Genomic DNA, 24,154 nt, shown 5'->3' with positions numbered 1-24,154 from the left:
AAACGTAACAGAAAAAAACTCCAACAAATTTCCTTCCTCTTTTTCTCACCAGCAAGTTGGTAAGTATTGTCTTTCTTTTGGGTCTTCTGTTGGTATTTTGTCAGCAGTACAAAATATGCCTGTTTGTATATTTTTAAGATGTAGGATTAGATGTAGGTTTTCTCAACGAAGTAGCTTCACAAGTTGTCATTTTTGCCACAAAACATGCAATTAAGAAAAACACCTTCCGATTTATTTTATTAACAAAGTTTTTTTCTTTTATTTTACAGTGTTTTCAAGAAAATGCAGAAGTCTTCTTTTTCTGCTTTGGCAACTTCTGTGCAGAACACATCATCTGGCAGGGATACCAGTTTTTCTAAGGAGATATAATTGGGCTGTTTTGGATCATATTGTGCTCTTCCAATGAATTTAAGAAACATGTGTCTTTCTTTGATTCTCAGCAGCTTTGAATTAAAAACCTGAAATGAAAACAAGATCAATGTTAATGACCGAAATTGCCAAGACTGCCCTCCTATGTACACTTACTTGCTAGTAAGACATACTGAAAACAGTAGGACTAACCTGTTAGCTCAGACCTGCCCACATTTACTATGTGGCATTTAAGGCTAACAATCATATCTGCAAACTGATGCCATTCTACAATATATTAACCTAGGCCTTTCCATCACACAGTCTGTAGATGACAGAACTTTCCCTTCAATACAGTTCCCAGTTTTCAAACTTCTTCCTATGACTGCAGTTAACTAGGTAGCATCCAAGAGTCTCACCTGAGGAAAATGAACCATCAGGCTGTGGGGAATGCCCATGACGTTGTGCACGTAGTCAAAGATCTCTGTTAGCTTCCTTTTGCTTATACCTAAATTCTTGGGGATTCTGTGTGCAATATGCCGAATTTCATTCTTACTAAAACCAAGTTCCAGCTCATACACCTGAAAAAGAGTGATTGCGATGAAGTCGGCTGATGCAGCTTAAAACACATCAGGAAAGAGGGAAATACGTTGAAAAGTGATGAGACATAGGAGAGACACTTCTTTTTATTGTAATGTAGGTTGAAAACTTGCAATAAAATTCCAGGTAAAAAAAGGAGAGGCACTTCTGTAGCAACCTGGAAGCTGCCCCCAGCTAAGAAAGAAAGAAAGAAAGAAAGAAAGAAAGAAAGAAAGAAAGAAATCATGAAGCCTCCATCACATTTGTGCAAACGGCCAGGCATGAAGCATAGTCCATAGTCTCATACTTATGAGGCCACCACAATTCTTTTCCATAAAGCCCGAAGTTCTCTCTTGTACTAGAGGAACACGCATAACTACTAAATTATATTGGAAGTCTAAAATTGCCATTTTTACTCACGAAAATGTTCTAATGATCCCTGCTTGTGCCTAAGTCTTTAAAATGCCATTTTGTCATTTGTCCCTTCAAAAACCCGAATAAAATGGCACAAGGAGTTTTGGGGGATACTTCAATGACCCTTAGGATCTCATGTCACATTTGGTGAAGGATTATCACTGAACTGACTCATGCCTCCTCATTCCACTGATTGATGCTTTCCGTCATCAAGAGACACCCTAACTGAATCAGAGTTCCAGTGCTTGAGCAGCAGAGTGGCAACCCTTCTCTAGGATTCCAGCATCCACTTCAACGTTTTTAAGTAGCAGATTATAAGACCAAGTTATTATTCACGCTACATTTTGCTACCTGACAATTGTTAAGTAGTCCTGCCGCCTGTGCAATCGTATCTAGGCTGCTGTACTACTTATATTTCCTGTTACATCTCTTAAAGCTTTTCTAAGAGCTCAAATGGCTAACTACTCTAAGATACTATCCTAACTTACCTTCAGGTTTTCTTTAATAGGCTCAAGACTGCCAGTCAGTAACCTTGGAAGACGAGTTACTACATCTCTGGTCTGTATTTTAAATACAAGGAAGGAAAAATAGTAAGTAAAGTAATGTGTATTAGATATTATCTGCTTAAGATAAAATAAATTTGTATTTGCATTTCTTTATTGGACATTTTTTTAACAGCACTGAATTATTCTACTTGAAAAGGCATACATTTTCCACTGGGTGAGCAAAAGGCCCTCAATATGTGGCATTTTTCCTGCACAATAATGTGTGAAGAGACTTATTTATTCTAATATGATTACAGTCAAACCTCTGCTTACGTCCACCTCTGCTTGCGTTCATTTTGCCCAACGTCTACGGCAAACCTGGAAGTATCCGGTGGGGGTTTCCGCCATTCGCACATGTGCAGGAGCGGCGATCGCCATTCGCCCATGTGCAGAAGTGGGCAATCACCACCCGCGCCTGCGCACCACAGCGCCTCTCCCAGCGACCTGTTTCGACCCCTGGATGGACCTCTGGAATGGATTATGGTCGCAGGTAGAGGTTCCACTGTACGTGCAATCTTGGGCAGGTCACTATTGGAGCAATGCTATGCACCTCTCCGCTGAAGTAAGCCCCTCTTCAACAGGGCATACTCCTGGGTGTGTACAGTATTTCAGCCTGTGTCTCAGGATCAAGGAATATACAACTATCTTTCCTTCATGTATATACTGTAGGGTACTGCATGCGTCAGGGGTCGCAAAGTGCCCACCTCATAGCCAGAGGGAGCAGAAGATAAGCCCTGCAGTGCTTGGTAGAAGTTTTTTTTTCTTTTTTCTTTTGCTTTGTTTCATGGTCTCTGACCAAGGATAAACTGAAAGATCACCCAAGTCAGTGATGCCACTAATCAATGGAAGCCCAAATTAAGGAACAGATCCGGCCTGGGTGACTCTTTACACAGAGTTTCACCCTTCATGCTGCCTGGAAAAATATATCCTGAGCATCCAGCCACCACAGGGAAAGGCTTGAGTGGGGTGGAAGGAGTGCTGGTGTGTTCAGACAGCTTTCCACAGGCTGGGTCCACTCGCCTAAAAACCTCAGCTCTGTAAGCAGAAACTCCAAACCTACTTTCTGGCGTTCTATTTGGGATTGTATGGTTTTTGGCTCTGCCCAATCTTGTTTCGGTTGCTGTTGACCGCTTTCCACTGTTTGCGTTGTGGGTGGGGTATGGCAGTTTTAGGGAACATCAGGTTTCTCCTCTTCAATAGCCACAGAAGATCCCTCTCAATATTCTGGGGTCCTGGGGCTACTTTTAAGATACGTTCACCACAGGCCAGCCACACTTTTAAGATACGTTCACCACAGGCCAGCCACATATGCTGCACCCATGATAAGCGTGTGCATTTGGAAAAACAATTTCAAAAAGGCTTTCGTAGGACAAGTTCTCAACATATTGTGTAGCTCAGGCATGGCCAAACTTGGCCCTCCAAATGTTTTGGGACTACAACTCCAATCATCCCTAGCTAACAGGACCAGTGGTCAGGGATGATGGGAATTGTAGTCCCAAAACATCTGGAGGGTAAAGTTTGGCGATGCCTGGTGTAGCTGAACCTCCATTCTGTGATCTTGTTGACTGAAATTCCAAGTCAATTATTTATCTGTTAGCATAGGCATTATTCCATGTAAAATTAGTATTTCAGGATAACTAGCAATGAACTTGTAATGGATGTTCCTCAAACATCTGGATGAACTAGTTTGAACTGTCCGCACAAGGTTGTATACTTTATATATGGTTCTAAGAAGATAATAGCATTTTAGAAGCAGTATTTTAGATACCTGTAATGCGAGAGATATTAGCTACTTGCTTGTGGAGTTTGTTTAGTTATTTTAACAATAGGCCCTCTGCCCCAATCACCACAACCCAAGTGAAAACAGAAGGCACCTTTTGTGAATTGAGTCCAAGTTCTCTTTGGAAGAAACCCAGCCTATTATCCAGTCTTTCCACAGAAAAGAGGAGTAAATATGGAGCCCCTGAGACCATCTGTGCAATTGCTTCCTTGCTGAATTTTTTTGATGTTAGATAAGCTACCCTGGAAGAGAGAAAGATCCAAATTAAAATGAGGGAAATAAGAAAGGCCATCATTTATCCAGCTCTGCCAGTTCCTCAGCAGTATGTTTCAAAATGACGGATGTTTTAATAATATTAACAAGCAAAGCTGCCAAGAAGAAGGGTGGAAAAGTCTGCAGGTATGACAAAAGCAAAATACCATGATTTCCAATTAACGGCAAAGAAAATAAACACTCTTGGTGCAAAATATTTTACGCCTGGATTAATTTAATGATTTCCAGCTGTATTTAAACAAAAATTATGTCAATACCAGACCATGATCTTATTATCCAAAATGGCTTGCACTGAAAGAAATGTCCACTTTCACAATCAAAATTGGCAATTTAATGAAGGTGATCTGATGAACTAAAGGGCATCTATAGAAGAAGAAAAAAGTAATCACAGGAACAATCCTAAACATCTACATCCTACACCGACATACAGGTGAAGGAGAGAAGCAAATCAGGTTAGATGCCACTACTGTCAATGCTGCCTGCTAAAGAGCAGGCCCTTAAAGGCTATGATATGCCTATTTATTTGGAGGGATATAATCCTAGGTTCCCTACCACAGTATCCTCCTCTTAGCCGTGTCTTTTTGTTTCCACTGAGAAGGTGAAGGGAGCTGAATGGAACTAGTTGTACGTTGTGAAATTCTCCCTGTAACTGGGGAGAAGGGGAGCCATAGAGGCAAGATAATGTGAGCTGAGTGGCAGAACATCTGCCTTGAACACAGAAGGTCACAATTTCAACCCCTAGTAATAACCCCCTGGGGGTTTATTTCAGATAGGACAGAGCTGCATATTTAAGAAATTTATACTCTGCTTTTCTCCGAATGTCTCAAAGCAGCTTACAAAAGATGCAGAATAAAGCATACAATATCTCATTGGTGGCTCAGTCACAAGACTAGGAAGCCTGTGCACATCTAACTAGGAGCACAGGGTCCAGAGACATACGCTGAGTTAGGCAATGCTAAACAAATTATTTTCAGTGTAGTCTACCAGCTGTTGCTTCAGCCCAGGTTTACAAAATACCACATCCTGCTTCTATTGCATCAGCTTATGCTACCACTACAGGAAGATACAAAACATTTGCATACTACTGCATCTACTTATCTAAAACGCTATCTGAGTTTAGGCAAACATAATTTAGGGTCTGCTATCACAGGAGCAAGAAAGGCCCCTTTTGAAACCCTGGAAGGATGGCTGTTGCCAGTCCATGAAGACAATACTGAGGTAGATGGACCAATGGTATGAGCTGGTATAAGGCAAATTCCTCTGATCCTAATTTTAACTATTAATTTGGTAGGTAACAGACGTGAACACATTTTGCAGCAGCACCAGTACAACTGCATGCTGGATTTTAAACCTGCTGAGATGCCCCAAATGCCTAAACCCAGCCAATTTTGAAACCTTTTTTTCCTATTAATTGCATTCTATGTTCTGGAGAGGCATGCAGGAACTACAACAAAACAGAGCATTGTGGAGTGTTCCTCTTCAGGGTTCCACCCACCACTGTCTTCTTTAGATATACTGTACTCCATTATATTCCCCTGACTCCTCTCCCTTCAACAGTCACCTAACATTTCATGGCCACTAAGCAGAGTAGACTCATTCCTTAGTAGGGCCTTTTCAGGGTTTCCCACCTCAGTTTTTCCCCATCCTTGAATAATTTTTCTTCTTCTGCAGATCTTGGGGTTCACCCAAGCCTGTAAACACTTGTGTCATGCACAGGTATGGTACTCTTTTGGCTACATAAAGATGCACACTTGAAAAATGTTTCATGATTAGTGTACATATTTATGAAGAGATCGTATTGATGCCTCATTCTTAAGAGCCATCATTTCACTGCTCCAGACTGTCTGAGTAAGTTATTGTGTGAGGCCTATGCTGGGTCAATACAATTACTCAACCTATCTGGTACATAAAGCTTTTTATTGCTCAGCTTTGCATTCTCTCTCTGAAGCAGATACTGGCAATTGCAAAAATGACACTTTTACTTTAGACAAATAGATCTATGCTCCTGTTCATTCTGTTTTAACTGCGTTATGTTTGGGATGAAGGTGCTGTGGTCTAAATCACAGAGCCTAGGGCTTCCTGATCAGAAGGTTGGCAGTTTGAATCCCTGCGACGGGGTGAGCTCCCGTTGCTTGGTCCCAGCTCCTGCCAACCTAGCAGTTCAGAAGCACGTCAAAGTGCAAGTAGATAAATAGGTACCGCTCTGGCGGGAAGGTAAATGGCATTTCCGTGTGCTGCTCTAGTTTGCCAGAAGTGGCTTAGTCATGCTGGCCACATGACCCAGAAGCTGTCTGCGGATAAATGCCGGCTCCCTTGGCATGTAAAGCGAGATGAGCACCGCAACCCCAGAGTCGTCCGCGACTGGACTTAACGATCAGGGGTCCCTTTACCTTTACCTATGTTTAGGATGTACTGCCTTAATAGGCTGAAATCTTCTGTTCATCAGACTGAGTGGTGTGAGTGTCTTTCAGCCAGCACAGTCAATTAATAACAAGCCTTCAAGAGGAAGGGTGAGACAGGAGAAATGCATTTCTAACCAACTTCCTACTTTCCCCATTTATTTTCTACCACTCCACCCTGCCCAACAGCCTCTAGGAATAATTCCAATGACAAAGAATGTTTGAATTTTAATTCCACTCCCACAACACTATTTTTTATGTAGTTGCCCCTACACCTAGGTTCATGTTTACGACACAAGATTAATTCTAATCCTCCTTACTTGAGAAAGCTGTCCTTTAGCTTAGCTGGTGTCTACATAAAGCTAAACTGTTCTGACAACTGCCATGTTCAGAAGAATGTCTGGAACAAAATTCTGCAGTTATGATTCTAAATACTTTGCTATTTCTGTTGAAAACAGACCAAGTATTTCCAACGCCCAGCTTCAGAAAATGTCCCAATGAAAGCAAAACCTATGTATGAAAAAGGTTTGCTCATTTTGGGACTCCATTTGGAAAGAATCATTTTCAATAACAGAGTCTGACAACCTTCTGGATATCATAATCAGCACCTGCTGATCCTGAACACTTGAAATTGTGGAATAGGATCACCAGCAGTCCTTCCCCTACTACAACATTTGAGTGAGAAGGACAACTTAAGCAGACTGTACAAAATCCCTAAAGCAAAGTAACATATTTCAGGCATACACACACATGAAATATATGAATATTTCAGGCATGTGGATAGATGATAGATGAGAGAGAACAAGATAACAGACTGATGAATACAGAAGTCATTTTACCTTGTCTTTAGATCTTCCACTTCTTCTCTGAAAATATAGGGATTTCTTGTGAGAAATGGCCCAAGCTGCTTATCTTCCAAGCCAACATCCTTGAGAAACAGGATGATGTTTTTTATATCTTTTTCAAAGTCCAACTTGAGAAGTAGCTGGCCTGCAGCTGAACGTTTTTCCACTTTGGACAAATCAACTCCTGCAGCACATTCAAACATAAATTTAGTGGGATGCTGAATGAAAAATTCTGGATTTCTAATAGTGTAAGAATGTACAAGTTTGTGCAAAGTGTCGTTAATGCTTTTTTATGATATGTAGCAATGTTATCTAGTGCTGCCAAAACGAGCTATGATACAGCAGCTCTGTACTACTGAGGATAATGGCAGAATGGACTCAAAGGCTGCCCTCAAGTTTTTACTTACTGGGGTTTTAAAATCTGCAACAAACAATCATATAATTGTGGACTGATTGAATGGATTGGTTTCACTCTCTAGAACAATTCTCTGTGGCTTTTCGTATGCTGTTGGACTATAATTTCCATCATTCTCGACTACTGGCCATGCTGGCTGGAGCTGATGGGATTTGGAGTCCCCGCCTGGAGAGCCATGTGTTTCTCATCCCTGTTCCAGATGAAGCCATTCAGAAAATGCTGTCATAGGCATCTTGCAATTCAACATAGTACTTTTGCAAACCTGAAGCTGCAAATCTTAAGGTCCACGTAGCTAAAATGAAGCCGTTCTAAGCAAGTTCTCATTTTTCACCGATTCCTCACAGTTCACACCGAGCTGATTCCTGCCCTTGAAAAACATGAAAGATGCTTTTGCAGTGCTTTGCATTTTCCTATCCTCACTACACCCTTCTTGCTTTGTGGTCTATATTTTTGAATACAGGGATAGCCAACATGGTGCTTGGACTGCAACTGCCCAAGCACTATGGTCAGTGATGATGGGAGCTGCAGGTTCAACATCTGAAGGGCACGGCTACCTCTGCTCTGTACATTCTGCTGCTATCATGCTGTGCATGCAAAACCATTTTTTGCCATTTTACTGTATCAAAAGCAAATAATGACTTTGTATGCACAGCATCAGGAAGAGAAGGCTGAAGAGTCTTTAGCATATCTTGAAGAACCTGCCCGGTACAGCTATGCTTACCTAAAAGCACCAGCTTCTGCAGTGTTTCTGAATGATCAACATAATCTTGAAGCGTGAACGATTCAAAAGGAAGTGGTGGCTCAGCCCTGATCTGAAGAGCCTCATCTTCCGAAACTTCCTCCAAAGGGGATGAAGGCAAAGTGTCTTCTAATCCTGAAGGTTGTTAAGGAAAAAGAACCTTTGAGAAAACAACAGATATAACATTTTCTCTCTCCCTGTGTGTGCGGCGTTTCCCTTCACAGAGGCCAGTGGGAATATAATTCCACTAATTCAGGGAAGGGAAATTTCACAATTTAAATTTAGAACTAGAGTGATCATCAGCTTTCTGACAGTGAGATCTTCTGCTATGCAACAGTTACCGAGAAAAAATGAGCATAAGAACAGAAAATAGACACCGAACTGGGAATGGGATAAGTTACTGTCACATTATTTCATTATTGTGGACAATTCACAAGTGTTCACTGATCCTATTGTTCCTATTTGTCTGACTTTCAACAGCAACTGGGATATTACTGTTCAAAGCAACAAAAGAATAACAACAGCAGGTGGAGCCCTGGAGGCAGACAATGCATAGTTACTGAGGAGTCCTATACTATTTATTCCAAACAGGGATGGGTGTATCTGCCATTTTCAATTTCCCTGTTTCTCATTTTCCAATCTTAAATTAAGTCCACTGTATTTCTGTATCAGTTTGCTTCTTTTTTAAAAGTCCTCATGATAATACACATTGTTATGTACAATTATGCCTAATTATACACATTTCTGCAAAGGAATGATGCCTGATATAGCATTATTTTCTCTTATATAAGCATTTATACACACTTTGCCCTAGAATATGCATTTCTGTACACATTATTTGACAGGAGAACTGCATTTCAAAATTTAGAGAAGGACTGTGTGAGGAAGGACTGCGTTTCGGTTCATGTATTGTTTCAGAAAGTACAAATTAATTATGTTCACCTAAATGCAAATTGAATCAAATTCCATCCCCAATTCTAGAAGGGTAGCAGACTATAATTTAAAGGTGAACATATAGAATGCTGGTGTGCAAGGGACAAAAATCACAGGGACTTCACTGTTCTCTTGTTGTGCTGCCATGACCTAAGCCATGGTTGGCTTAGCATTACATTTCAAACCTGGGCCCATGGTTTGTCTCTCTCCAAGCAGGCCATAAGCCATAAACCAGGATTTGGATGCAAAGCTAAGCCAAACCATGGCTTAACTCCCAGCAGTGCAGGAAGAACTGAGCCCTTAAAGAGTTCACTTACAAACAATAATTTGGAAACGCAATCCAATAATTCCAAGCCTCTTTACAAGCAAGCAATGCATAAGAAATGAGGTTAAAAATCTAAATTTTAGATATGGTGTTAGGAGGGTCACAACCTTCATCCTTATTTTATTCGTTACATACCTTCTTCAAGCAATGCTTTGGTATATGAACTGGATATTATTTCAGTTTCTGGTCTGTTAACTAAGGATGAATTATTATCTGGACTCTGATTCTGTTCAGTGCTTGAACTACAGAATCGTACATGGTTATCAAAAAGCACAGTCTTAGAGTTCTTTAACGCTAGCTGACATGAGTATCTGTAAGGACAGAACAATGGCAATCCGGATTGTTGAAGAGGAAGTGTCCATGTTTTGACAGTTTGTTTTCTTAGCTGTTTTGCACTCTTCACAACACTGTTTTTCTTTAGCAAGGGGCAACATCTGGATATCTGTCGAGTCAATGAAGCCATCTTAGTCAATATTCTGTCAAAATTGAGAAAGAAAATGGTCAAGGGAACATTCAAACCAATTTTGTATGCACAAAAGTTTACACAGGAACAATTAATGAATTCGATTAATATTTAAGCAAAACTGAAGTGCATTCAGTACCATTTTGCAAAAGTATCATTTCACTATGTTTACCATATAGCAAAGGTCTAAAGCATCCATCCCCAAACTGCTGCCCTCCAGATGTTGGACTACGAATTCCATCATCCCTAAGCATTAGTCATACTGCCTGCGACTGATGGGAGATGTAGTCTAAAACACCTGGAGCATATCAAGCTGGAGAAAGCTGATATAAAGCAATATAATATTACCGTCATGCTGCATAAGCGTAGAGCAGCAATACTTTCTTGAAGATGTTTTTGGAATACTCCAACAATCTCTGAGTCCTACACAGCAGCGGGGTCCCACTGCCAATTCTGGAGCTTCCTGGCTGTGCGACTCCCATCTTCTTGCTGTCACTACCCATTTCCCTGTCCTTTCTCAGCAACAATAGGAAGGAAAAGGAATAGCAACAGCAGTCTCCACTCACTCACCCTCCATTCCTCTGGGTAGTGATACAGATCAGTTCCAGAGCGGGTGGGAGGCAGCGGCAAGCAAACGGATACTGGCAGGAGGACATGGATCAATTCAAGAAAAAGTGCCCACTGAGGACATGAGTACCTTTTGAACTTGCCCAAACCTCCCCGCACAGAACCCCTGGAGCTAACACCGCTATACCACAGAACATAAAATAGAAAAAAATGTTAGCTTAAAATATCACAATTTTACGTTATTTCAGGTTTGTATATCTCCCCGCGGGGTGTAAGAATTGACTACAGTAGTCAAGCAAGGACACAGACACACTCTCACGCTGGCTTGTTTATGTGCCACAAATAAATTATGAACTCTGGTGCATTTAGGCTGGCTGTCTGGCTAAGATGACTTGCTGCCTGGGGACTGCCAAAAAGAGAAGACTGCTTCCATCATAAGTCCCATCTGCACAGCCCCACTCCACATCCTTGGATTCACAAGTATTGTGGGGGTATAACTCCCATCATCCCCCACCCGTAGTTAAACTGGCTAGAGACGACTGGAAAAGTTGCACCAGGATTTTGCCAAGAGCTGCTCCCTGGTATGGTATCAGGGAAGAACATGGAAAATGCTGTCTGAAAAAATCCCTAGATTTGGTTGTGATATTAATTTGAGTGTCTTCTTGTAAACTGCTGTAAGTGACTCTTGGGGTTCCAAAGAGGGGCACAACTAATCTACGTAGATAACTGCTTGCGTCAGAATTGCAGCTTTAACTTTGATGTAAATATGGACAGAATTGGGCTACACATATCCTGTTGTGCTCAATGGCCCTTGCTCTCAAGGCAGTGTGCACAGGATCCTACCTTCATTCTCCCAGCACACTGCTACATAGCCTTATGCAGTTTATCTGGAGAAGGGCCTTCGCTCAATGGTAGAACCTTGCATGCAAAAGGCCCTAAATTCAATCACCTGCATTCTTCAGGTGGAGCTGGGAGAGTGTAGACCAGCTGCTCTCAACCTTGAGTCCCCAGATATTGTTGGGACTATTGTCTCATGCAGTGCCTAGAGACAGATAGGTGGATTGAATGTCCACAGCATTGACCAAAGGAGAAATTACTGCTGGGAGGAGTGCAGAGAGAAGAAACCCCATGGTGTATTTGAAACTGGAAGCCTTCATCTGCCCAAGCTGCAATAAAATACATCTCTCCCATATTGGTCTGGCACTGTAACTCTCAAACTGTTTGACTTTACTCTGATGGTGCACTCTTCCATTGTCTCTCAAGACAGCTGGATGCCAACTAAATTGCAACAACAAAAACAACTACAATTTTATTACTTATACCCCGTCCACCTGGCTGGGTTTCCCCAGCCACTCTGGGTGGTTTACAGAATATATAAACCATAATAAAGCGTCAAACATAAAAAAAAACCTTCCCAATAAAGGGCGGCCTTCAGATGTCTTCTAAAAGCTGTATGATATGATAGCTCAGTTGGTAAAGTATGAGACTCAGTCTCAGGGTGGTGGGTTCGAGTCTTGGGCTAGGAGAAACATTCCTGCATTGCGGGCATGTGTGTGGACAGGATGACCCTCAAGGTCCCTTCCAGCTCTGCAATTCCTTGATACCATTCCCATCATCCCTGACCCCTGGGTCCTGCTAGCTAGGGGATGATAGGAGTTGTAGTCCAACCACCTCTGGGAACCCAAAGCTGAGAAAGGCTGGTGTAGACAATACTGAGCTAAATGGACCCGGTAGCCTGACTCTGTATAGGGCAGATGGTTGCAAACCCCACTGAACCCAGAGACCGGGCTTTACTTCCGAGCGAAGCATGCAAACTGATTGGGGCAGAGAACCGAATCGAGATGAACCGAATCAAGAGGCCCTCCGGGGACGCAACAATAGAAGCCGCCGTTCCAAAGGGGATTCCTGGAGGGGAAGATGGACTCGGACCGGCGCTGAGTCCGCAGGGTCCAGCCCCTCGCCCTCCCCGAGGCCCGGCTCTGACAAAGCCTTCTCCGTGTCGAGACCTAAGCGAGGCGTTTACCTGGCGTCCCGCCGGCGCCGGGTTGCCCCTGTCAGGAAAGTCCCCGGCTCGCCCCAGCCATGCAGGCCCTCGCCTGCCCCGGACTCGCTGCGGCGGTCGCGCTTCCCGCTGGGGCGAAGGCCTCTGACGCGCGGGAAGGAGGCGAGGCTCCCCAGCCGGCTCCTCCCCGCGGCCTGCGGCGGCCCAGCAAGGCCCGTCCCTCCGTCGCGCCTCCTCTCCCCCCGCGTCCCCTCCTGGGGCCGCCGCCGCGGCGCCGCTGCAGCAGCCTGGCCAGCCGCCCCGCGCGCTCCCTGCCCTCTTTCCACCCCGCGCCGGCTCCTTCGGCCGCGGTGGCCGCCGGCGAGGCGAGGAGGAGGCGGAGGAAGAGGAGGCGGCGGCCGCCGGGCGGCGAGGCGATGGCGTCGTACATGGGCAGCCGGACCCTCAGCAAGGACGACGTGAACTACCGGCTTCACTTCCGCATGATCAACGAGCAGCAAGTGGAGGACATCACGCTGGAGTTCTTCTACCGGCCGCACACCATCACCCTGCTCAGCTTCACCATCCTCAGCCTCATGGCCTTCGCCTTCACCAGGTGGGGAAAGAGGGTTGGTGGGCGGGCAGCGCTGTGGGGAGCCGTGTTGCCCCGAGAGGAGGAGGAGGAGAAGAAGAGGAGCCCCCCACCCGGGGGCAAAGTAGGGGCTGCGGTGGGTGGGGATGGCGACGGTCCGCCCTGCTGAGGCGGAGAAGGGCTTGGTCCTCTTCACCACCCGAATGAGGAAATCTCTCACGAGTCCTTATGCTCCTCCAGGGAAGAAAGATATGGATTGCGGGTGCCATCGGTTCTTCCTATGCACGTTTATCGAGGTGTAAGTTCCACTAAGGGTTTTTTTTTTTTTAACCCCTCAAAAAATTAGGCAAGTCCCCCCCCATCCGTCCGTTATCTGAGAAAACACAGAATCGGAAAAAGTACCATTTTCCTGATGAATTTGCAAATGTGTCAGAATCAATGGAAGCAGCAGAAATTCGTTTTCCTTATAACCCTGGTGTTTATTTGCTTACTTATTCCCCGCATCAATCAACAGTTCAAGTAATTGATTCTGAAAGGTATTTAAATAGGTAGCATATTCATTCATAAATGTAAATTCGTTCATTTTCCCCAGATGCATCAACCCAATTGATGGATTCAAAAAGGTATGGAAGATGAATTTGTTTATAATAAAGAATTCATTCATTGGTTTTCCCAGTATACCCAATGATCAACCACCCAGCCAATCAAATTGAACTAAATACAAATTGACCCCCCCCCCGTAAACTCAGTTGATGTAATCCCTAACAATTAAAATGAAAACTTTAATTCCTGCCAATGTAATATATTCCTATGTATAGAATCAGCGTTACCAGTTGCAGACTTCAATGAAATCCCTAATCCCTAAAAGTAAAGCTTTTTATGTATAGTTAACTTGTTTGCAGTTTTTTATTTATATTTATTATATGTATTTATTCATCTTCTTTATAAGCCAACGAGCGTGAGCAACAAATGCTATTCAGAACCACAGCCAGCTCCAAAAGATCTGCACACCAAATGACGAGAACACACACACAACATAATTGGGCAACCCCAATCCACAGAATTTATCTCAACAAAGCACTATAAACCACCTCCAATAATGCTAAACCTAAGGAACCTGAATGCAATTATGAATTAGGATGCAGAAATCCTGCTAATGGTCCACTGCATGGAGCCTGTTAAAATCAAATTAAGGGCCCATCAATAAGTCCTATGTGTAGAAGACCATGAAACCCCGGCACAATGAGTCTCTGCAGACAAAGCTGGGAAGGCAAAGATAGAAAACTAATGCATTGCTATGCCTTGCTGTTGGGCTCTTCTAAATACACCAAGCACTAAGGAAGGAAAGCAAGGAAGCTTACAGGCCAAAGCAGCTGATTCACGTTCCTTCACTTTCCATGGGGTGCGAGCTCTTCAGCGACAATGTAGCACATGGAGATGCCACTGCAAAGAGGAGGGAGGCTGAGGAAATCAACGCTGGTTAGAGGAGCATTACTTGTGGACCCATTGGGGTAACTGTGGTCCCTGGGGATCTGCAGCCCACAGGTTGGGAACCATGGCTCCAGTAGACTAGGCGAGAAAGGCCTGAGAGTGAAATATGTGGAGCAGAATCAAAATACCAAGCTAGGCATGAGAAAAATCCTTCTAATTGGCCAGCTATCTAGAAGTTCATTTAAATTCATACGTTGTTGGACATGGTAATTTAATGTATGCTTCCTTTATGTAACTTTGCAAATATGCTGGGATAGGTTTAGTAAACAGAGAACCTTCTGAAGTTTTCATTCCCTACCCTGTTCTTGTCAAAGCAGGCTTCTAGCAGTTAGTTCCCTCTCAAATTCATAAAGCTACTCATGGGAAAGGTTTGTTTGTTTTTTAAGTATCTTACAGCACTAGCTGGCAGGTGTTTTGAATTGTTTCCCTAGGGCAAAGTACAAGTGATACACTTTGTACAAAATTATTGGTCACTTACTGAGCTGTCGGGCTTTCTAGATAAATTATAACTCTTCATTTATTAAATTGGAGGTGGTTTTAGGGCCCTTTCAATTTCACAAAGTTCCTACATGGAGTTACTTTCATATTAGAATTAGTGTCAAACTGCAGCATGTAGACCATAGCACATAAGAGTCTTCCATCTCTTTATATAGCTTTGCGTGCCAGTGGATCGCTGTCACCAATCACAGTTTCATGCTATACATAATGCAGTGAAAAAGCCATGAATGCATGTGATCTGTGCGTACACCTTTTGTACTAGTTTCAGGGCTGCTATACTATGCTAAAATGTGATGAAGTGACTATAAATAGTAGGCATCAGTTTGCAGGAGAGATGGGAGATGCTAATTAAGAATCCTAATGGATGTGCATTGCTCATATAGCACCTTTCTGAAAATAGTTGAGCTGAACTGCTCCCCCCCCCAAAAAAAATACAGGAGGATATATAGACACAACTTTCAGTGCATGGTTGCGTTATGCTGGTATAGTTCATTTCAATTAAGCATAAGTTTAAGAAGATGAATACATCATCAGGGTACATTATAGGTACAGATGATATACAGAGACTCTTTCCATGAGTCTGGCTAAGACCAGCAGCTATTGGCTCCTCTAGTCCCGGGCTGTGAACACATATTTAAAGCACATTATCCGCCCCCCCAAATCCTGTGGACTGTAGGGTCATGGGAATTTGAGGAATGAACTAGAGTTCCCAGGATTCTTTGGAAGAAACAAATGTATGGTGTATATACAACTCTAGAGTGTCTCAGTCAACTCCACAACTATTTTATGTGGCTGTATCATATAAAGAGATGATACTGTGAGCCCCTCTTCACTGGCCCTGCTGGGACCAGCTACATTTATTTAATTATAAAAACTATTTATATAATGCTATATCATTAAAAATAGCAAAGTGCTTACAACAGTATCTTCATGCAATAAAACCATGCAAAAATTTGAATTTGGAGACCGTCTATTTACTATTACAGGAATATGTATTTTCTTAATTGTCTGCATAAGCTTGCTGACATAGAAAACTTCTCAGCAGGCATTTAAAGGTTAAAACAGAAGGCACCTGCTGAAGCTCTATTGGCAGAGGATTCCACAGGAATTAGCCGGCTTGGTTATTGTTGCTGTCAGATGAATCTTGCCAACTTGGGGGACCAGTGATGCTCCTGCAGATGATCTCAGTGATCAAGCTGGAGATGTAAGGGTTCAGGTTTCTTCCCTCACATAACTACTTCATTTATTTGCTTATTCCTTCCTCTCCCTTGCTGCCCTTTCCCTTTTGAAATTTCTTTAAATGCCTGTTGCTTTTCTCTGGGGGGAAAAAAAATTCAAACCTCCTTCAGAATGTTGTTGAAGGCAATTCTAGTGATATCCTTTTATGCAAATGAACTTTCCAGACCATCCTCTCTTAGTGGATTTTCACCTTTCTGGTGATAATGTGTGTTTTGATTTCTTGGCTTTTACTTTATTGCTGATGTTTGGATATACGGTTCCTATGTCCTTCAGAGAGACTGTCACGGCTTCGTTGTCACTACTTGTTAGTGTTAATAATAGGGGTGGCCAATTTTGGTCTGTTTTTCTTTTCTTTATGAATGAAACTGGGAAAATATTTTGCTATACCTTGATTAAGTTGGGCAGGGATCTGGTGGCACAAGAAGTCTGAGTTTCCTACCTATGCCTAGAAGCAACTGGCTAAAGTGCTGGACTGGGTGGACCAATGGTAATACCCTGTAGGACACTTCTTAAAAATTGTGCCCAGATCTGCCAGTCGGCCATCCCTAGAAGCTTAGATTTAGATTTGCAAAGGACCATGGATGCCATGTAGTCCAGCCCTCTGCTTAATGCTGGATTCATCTTGCCTTCCCAGATGGGCAGCTGTCCAGCATCTGTTTAAACACCTTCTGTGAAGCAGGGCCCATTACCTCTTGAGCAAGTCTGTTCTGCTGTTGAACTGCTTGTACTGTGAGGGTGTTTTTTGACGTTTTGTCGAAATCTTGTTTCTCTCCAATTTCCACCCACTAGTTCTGGTCATGTGCTTTGGTGCTACAGAGGCCAATTCTGCTCCATTGCAACAAGTTTGCCTGATGTTTATTGTTCCAACCATTTCCCTGCCCCTGATGTTTATTGTTCCAAGCCTGTGCCATGCACCACAGAATCCCTGGCAGAGAGGTTGCACGATTAAGGAACAACCAGAAGCACAAGGGTATTAGCCAAAGGCAGAGCTAGGAAGCAAAGATGTTTCCCCTCCTGTGTTTGCCTCATAAAGCAAACATGGAGCAGAGACGATGACGACAAATTGCTAACTTACCAGATGCATGGTCATTTTGACATCTAATTTGTCTCTAATTTTGGAGGATGAGAGTGCCTAGGCTGATATTTCAAGCTAATTTACATTATGCATTGTAATAGCACAAGACTACCCTTCCAGCCACACCTGTCTTGATGTGATGGTATGACCACATATCAAGATTATGCTCTGTTTTGATTCATCATCAGTTATGGAAGGGGAGCAGGGGCGAGTTGTTTTACTGTAGATCAAGATGATAATCTAAGCTGATGATTTGGCATTGAAACAGTTTGAACTGGGTTCCTCCATGCATTTCCCCATCTTCCTAAATCGCCTCATGTCCAGGTTTTTTGGTAAGCCTGAAGTTCCCGTTTCACCGTCTCCTCTGCTTCTGTGGCCCTAGAGCATATGTTGCTGAACTGCTACACCCATCATCTCTAACTGCTGGCTTTCTTGCTTCCCGGTTGGAGTGTCCTGAGGCTGCTTTCTTTTAAAACAAAGCATTAGGGAAATGTTAACCAACACCTGAGTGCAACGCTAGTTTGGCCCTGTATCACCTTTTCCGCCTCAGATTACTTACATTGGGTGCTAAACAAGGACGTGACAGAGTGAGTGTGTTAGCAGAAATTCAGAGAGGTGTTCTTAAGATGAATGCAGCCATGGTCATGACCTCTTTTAAAAAAATATTTTAAAATATTGCCTATGTCTTATGCACGTTGCTTCAAAGAGCTTAAATATGTGTCATTGTTCTATCTCTTAATGTAGCTGAGATGCCTGAACCTGTATCCCTTGGTTACTATTGTAAGCATTTGGTGGCCTTCATTTCTGTGAGAATTTTCAAGGCGAAACTAAGTGCTAATGTTAATAACAGTAATAGTTTTGCTTTCTTTGAAACCCTCTATATTCTTCCTTTATCACAGCTTGAGGTGGTTTGCAAAATCATAGAACAACTATAAAGCAAAGCCAAACCTAGTGGGGAAAATATAACAACAGAAGGGGGAAAAAATCGAAATAGAATAAATCTACAGGTTGAAAGCAGTTGTCTTCTATTTTTCCTTCTTTCAAGGTGTGAAACACAGATGAGAAAAGTTTTTTATTTTTATTTAAATAGAAAGCACTGGAATTCACTGCCATAGAAGATGGCATTTGGAGTGCAGTTCTTTCTGAATAAGTGTGTGAGAGCTCATAAAGATAGTCCCCATTTTTGTTATTTATAAAAAGAAATTTTATATCTTGTATACTGTTTTAATGCAAAGCTGGGGTTGCTTGGAGCCACAATAATTTTCTATAGAGAAGAGCTAGGGAAGAATGTAAATTCAAGTGCTGGATTGCCCTTGCCTAACTCAATGGTAGACAGTCTTTTTGGCACATATGATGCAAATCGTCCAAAACATTATGGGGGTTGTTTATTTTACAAATTTTTGAACTGCCCCATAGCCTACAAACATTGAAACGGTGTGCAACAAGATGAAAATGATACACACAAAAAATCTAAAAAACCAATAAAGCTATTTCTACAGATGTACTATTAATATTTCACAAATGACTGGGTCATACCCCAGGGAAAGCCTTTTTATCTGAAATAACTTTTGGTAGGCACCTGAATATTATGACACTTGGGTCTAATTTCAGCTGGTAATTGACTCCTGAGGGCTGGAGCTGTGATACTAAGAGCCCAGTTTCTAGTACAAACTGAGTGCACCTCTGTGGCATGTCTTAAGTCTCAGAAGTGCCCTATATGAGGAACACAGTGACCAGGCAGGAATACTCCTGGGGCGAGGCAGTCCCTTAGGTAACCTGGTCCCAAGCTGTTTAGGACTTCAAATGCTAAAAGCAAAACCTTGAATTGAACCTAGTAGCATATTAGCAGCTAACGCAGCTCCCTCAGCAGAGGTTTTACACAGTGTCAATGTGGGTTCAGCCCAAGGCAGGCGCCACATAGAGTGCACTGCAGTCCCATAATCCAGTCTTGAGGTTACCAGTGCCAAGACCACAGAGTCCAAACTGTTTTAGTCCAGGAATAGCCATAGCTGTCTTATCAACCAAAGCTGGTGAAAAGCAGGCTTAGCCTAGACAAAGACATGTCTGGGAGCACCCCCAGGCTGTGTATCTGTTCTTTCAAAGGAAGTGCAACCCTGTCCAGAACAGGTAACTAACCTTTCTGCCAGACATGGAAACCTCTTTCCAACAGGGTCTCTGATTCGCCAGGGTTTAAATTCAGTTTGCTGGTCCTCATCCAGCCCTCCTGTGTACCCAGACACTGATCCAAAGGCTTCCCAGCCAGTCCTGATTCAGATGTTACAGAGAAATGGAGAAATGTGTTATCAGTTTACTGGTGACACTTTGATCTAAATCTCCCAATGCTCCCAGCAGCTTCATATAGCTGTTAAATAGCATTGGGGACAAAATAGGCCCCAAAGGAACCCCATAATACAAAAGCAAGGGTGCTAAAGGGCATTTCTCCAATGCTACTCTCTGGAACTGATCCTTCAGGTAAGAAAGGAATAGCTGTGAAACAGTGCCCCCCCACAGCTTAAGCCTGCAACATATGTGGGGTGGGGGTGAGGAACTGCACCTAGAGACAAAATGGTATATGGTCAAAATGCATTGTGTACAATGGCGGGTGGGATTGCCAAAGCCTTTTCCCTAGACGCCCACCCTCTTTAATTTTGTAAGATTTCCACACCCCCCCCCAAGCTCATAAAGCTGAATGAGCACAAGTTAAATGTGCAGAAGTTGCGGGCTTACTCTATTAGAAAATGTTTGTATTTTATGCTTTATTGCTGTGAACTACTTTGAGCGGGTGGCGCTGTGAGTAAAACCTCAGTGCCTAGGACTTGCTGATCTCAAGGTCGGCGGTTCGAATCCCTGCGGAGGGGTGAGCTCCCGTCGTTCAGTCCCAGCTCCTGCCCACCTAGCAATTTGAAAGCACCCCTAAGTGCAAGTAGATAAATAGGTACCGCTTTATAGCGGGAAGGTAAATGGCATTTCCGTGTGCGGCGCTGGTGCTGGCTCGCCAGATGCCGCTTCGTCACGCTGGCCACGTGACCCGGAAGTGTCTCCAGACAGCGCTGGCTCCCGGCCTCTTGAGCGAGACGAGCGTGCAACCCTAGAGTCGGACACGACTGGCCCGTACGGGCAGGGGTACCTTTACCTTTTTACTTTGAGCTCAATTTAGTTGTTGGGAAAGTAGCATACAAAGATTAAATCAAGCCTGCTATGTTCAGTGGAATTTACTCGCAGATAAATGTGCATAGAATTGCAGCCTGAATCTCCTATGTTGTTGTTTTAATTACCAACTTTCTCTTTTTAGGGATGATTCAACCCCAGAAGACAATATTTGGAAAGGCATCCTTTGTGTGATCTTCTTCTTTCTAATCATCAGTGTTTTAGCCTTTCCGAATGGTAAGTAACTCCACAAGTATTTCTGTGCTGGTTTTTTTCTACAACTCCTTTTGCAGATAAGAGAGCAAGGTAAACACAAAGGTGCTTGGGGACTTTTGGAGCAAACTGTTTTATGGGTACTCTGGTTTAATAGTCTATTGTTTGCTCTGAGAATGGTCCCAGTCTCTCTTAGACTTTCACCTCGATAAGGGATGGTCCCTGGAAGAGCATCTTCTGCGGTGCCAAGCTGCAAAACAAGGCAGTAACATATACTCCAGAGTATACTCTTGAAAAGGAATGAAAGATGAGTCTAACTTCCGTGAGATACTAGTAGAACATACGTTGTTGGGAAACCATGCAATTGCAGTTAGTAAATAAATAAAGTATTGCATGCTAGAGTTCTCTTGATGGACGCAGCATATGCAGTTTCAGGGTAAAAAAGGCAGCTCTCCCATAGAAGAGCCTTTCCCAACCTGGTGCCTGCTGTATAGCATGAGCCTCATAATTTCAGGGTTGTGGGTTCGAACCCCACATTGGGCAAAAGATTCCTGCAGTGCAGGAAGGGTTGGACTAGATGACCCTTGTGGTCTCTTCCAATTCTACAATATGGTTTGCACGGTAACTGCCCTAACTTATTTACTGGCTGTGGCTGATGGAGTCCCATTTGGGCCACCCCAGTTTAGGGAAAGCTGAGATGGAGCCTTTTTTGTTGTTTTCTGTTGATGTGTTTTAGTTATGTTTTTATGCTTTATTTTATAAATATGCAAGTGCCTCTTGATACCCTTCCCAAAAAGGGATTTTCTTGCTTTTTCCCTTCCTGTGTTGTGGGTGCTGCTTTCCTGAAGGAGAGGTGGTAGGAAACAGCTTTCTGGGTGGGGAAGGTGATTGACAACTTTCCCCCTACTTCCCAGCAAAAGCCAGTTTGGAACTATATTTAACAGAAATAACATGCATTTTATTGCTATCTTTAAAAGATTTCCAATTAGGGCATTTTAAAATTGAAGCAGCTTTGTTCCATCTAAAGAAAATGAGTTCAAAATTTCTAAATCTTTTGTTCTTATGATTAGTCGTGTGAAACAATGTGAGCCCTTTCTTTGACCTCTTCAGCAAAGAAAATGAATTTTTAAAAGAAAGAGGGGGAAAAGCTAGACATAATTGCATGATAATCGAGGAGGTGCTCTGATACGGGGTGGTTAAATGCAAATAAAATGTGTGATTGCACACATGCCTACCTGGATGTGAACCTCCTTGCAAATCCATATGCCCTGCTCAAAATAAATATGTTTAGCTCAGAGCAAAACAATTGTGTTGTTTCATTTTTTTGTATAATGTGGGGGTAACCCCTTATGCTGAATCAGGTCAATGGTCCATCTAAATTAATAGCAGCATTTATCCCAAGATTTCCAACAGAGTTCCTTTCTACACCTATTGGCACTTTAGCTGGAAATGCCAGGGATTAAAACTGGGATCATTTTATATGCAAAGCATGTACACTACTGTTGAGCTGTGGTAACTTCTGAGTTGAAACTGAAGAGGCTCAAGGCAGCTAACAGCTTGATTTTTCAATGCATGCTTACTCAGAAGTGAATCCCACTATATTCCATGAGGACTGCAGCCTGAGATATTCTTATCAGTTTCCTTTTTCTACTGGACAGTGATTGATCAGCCCTTGCCCCCATGTAAATGTATCCCTCAAGATGCCACTTATTTTAGTGGCAGAAACAAAAAAGGGAGGGGAATAATAAAGTAGATACAGCACTGGGGTGGGCAGAGAGGTTTACACCTCTCTTCCCAACAAAGGACCCTAATGGGGAATGGGGTTGTAAAACACCCCTCCCTGGTTGTTGGATCAATCGTTCAGAGAGCAGAGAGGGAATGATAACCTGGATTAGCTGAGCTGGGGCAGAGAACACCTGTGCAAAAGTGTGGGGTTGGGCACACCCCCTTTTGGCCACCTCTGTGTCTGGTATGCAGCCCCAGAAGATTCTCCAAGTATAAATGTGACCTTTAAGCCAAATAGAGGTTAGCCACCTCTGGACTAGACAAATAAAGGTTAGCCACCTCTGGACTAGGCTAACTTGCTATGCAGTTCATCCCACAAGCATTGTATTTTTAAATTTGAGACCTGGGTTCACATCAGAAGGTCCATACTGCAACTGTTATCCCTGTTTATCAACACTTGATTAAAAGAGGGTGGTTTGTACCTAGGTAAACTGCTGAGAGAGGAAAGGGAAGTGACATCCCATAAATCTTGCTTAACTGAAACCCAGTATTCAGTTTTTCAATACCTTGCGCCTGCCTCTCTTACTGGAAACATTAGAGTGATCTCATTGTGTCTGGTATGGGAATAGATAGTAGCCGTGGTCATTATCTGCAGCAGATGGTGACTGGCTTTCTTCCAGTAAAAGCAACTGTGTATAGTAACTGTTTGGTGTGAGTAAAGTTGATTGCGCTCTCTGACCGAAGCTATAGCTGAATTCAGTCCTGGGCATTTTTGGCAAGAGGCAGAATATCAGGGAATGCTTGCACAGGGAGATAGAGCTGCTGCTAAGAGGACTTGTTCCCGCTCCTCTGAGACTGGCCCAGTTCCCTTGCCCTGATTGTCAGTACCGCCTTGGTAACCAGGTTACAAGAGAAGCATTTAGCAGCAGCCAGAATACCTTCCCAGTGTGGCGCTGTTGCTGGGGGGTTTCAGAGAAGCATCCACTCCATCATCTGAACTGCTGATTTATCAAACGATGTCTGACACCCTCTAGGAATAATTGGGATTGCACTGGGCGACATTTTTACACAGAGGGCACTGAGCTATAAGTTACAAAGCCAGGCACCTGATAAATGCAGACATAAATAACTCTAATGCAAAGACTGCAAAGTTGAGCAGATGTGTGCCTTCGGACACCTCACGTTAAGCTGCTTTGAGCCATATAATCTGGATTTGTATTTGATCTCAGTAGCGTCTCTAAAAGGTATTGATTTCAGTGGTGTAGCCGAGAGGAACGATTTTCCACCCGAATTCAACCTGTGTGCATGGCACTTGATATCCTTTGTAGTATCTAATGACTGGCTTGCTGGAAGTTTTAAGTGGCCTGCCCGGCGTGCCCTTCCTCCAGTTTTGCCAGTCACCTAGTTGCTTTGCTACATGAATTCACACTATTTTCATTCAAGCTCCTGTGTACCCTATTTGGAACAAACCGCAGAACAGAAAAAACTAGCTTTTTACAAAGTGACTTGAAAGTAAACCTCAGAAACAGAGAAGATAAAATTTGAGGGCTCAGGACTAAAGTACTGTC

General features: G+C 43.0%; 2 protein-coding genes across 3 annotated transcripts in view; one reads left to right on the top strand and one right to left on the bottom strand.

Annotated features, from left to right (window-relative positions):
- Nucleotides 1–210: 210 nt before the first annotated feature.
- On the bottom strand, nucleotides 211–12,811 carry MTERF3 (mitochondrial transcription termination factor 3). 2 transcript variants are annotated; one of them, XM_081874491.1, is made up of 8 exons: nucleotides 12,649–12,811; nucleotides 9,731–10,071; nucleotides 8,320–8,472; nucleotides 7,178–7,367; nucleotides 3,761–3,908; nucleotides 1,830–1,901; nucleotides 768–929; nucleotides 211–458 (listed from the first exon to the last, which is right to left on the bottom strand). In XM_081874491.1, exons 2-8 carry the CDS (start codon nucleotides 10,056–10,058, stop codon nucleotides 264–266), a joined length of 1,248 nt encoding a protein of 415 aa, XP_081730617.1. In that variant the 5' UTR covers nucleotides 10,059–10,071; nucleotides 12,649–12,811; the 3' UTR covers nucleotides 211–263. The 2 variants fall into 2 exon arrangements, with proteins under 2 accessions (XP_081730617.1, XP_081730616.1); XM_081874490.1 differs by lacking the exon at nucleotides 12,649–12,811 and adding an exon at nucleotides 10,629–10,971.
- A 177-nt stretch (nucleotides 12,812–12,988) lies between these two features.
- PTDSS1 (phosphatidylserine synthase 1) overlaps nucleotides 12,989–24,154 on the top strand; it is a 34,485-nt gene continuing 23,319 nt past the window's right edge. The window contains exons 1-2 of the mRNA XM_081874342.1: nucleotides 12,989–13,222; nucleotides 20,794–20,885. Of these exons, the coding sequence (XP_081730468.1) occupies nucleotides 13,044–13,222; nucleotides 20,794–20,885 (271 nt within the window). The 5' untranslated portion in view covers nucleotides 12,989–13,043. The remainder of the gene's footprint in view (nucleotides 13,223–20,793; nucleotides 20,886–24,154) is intronic.

Source organism: Podarcis erhardii (assembly GCF_964252035.2).
Source record: "Podarcis erhardii genome assembly, chromosome: 8".
Taxonomy (NCBI): domain Eukaryota; kingdom Metazoa; phylum Chordata; class Lepidosauria; order Squamata; family Lacertidae; genus Podarcis; species Podarcis erhardii.
This window is presented reverse-complemented; position numbering and strand designations above follow the sequence as displayed.

Coding starts and splice junctions, on each gene's coding strand:
- MTERF3 (XM_081874490.1), bottom strand. CDS start 10,714: ATGTCCTCCTGCCAGTATCCGTTTGCTTGCCGCTGCCTCCCACCCGCT. Junction 7,368..8,319: donor GCAGAAGCTGGTGCTTTTAG/GTAAGCATAGCT, acceptor AATGTGCTGCAG/GAGTTGATTTGTCCAAAGTG. Junction 459..767: donor TGATGGTTCATTTTCCTCAG/GTGAGACTCTTG, acceptor TTTTCATTTCAG/GTTTTTAATTCAAAGCTGCT.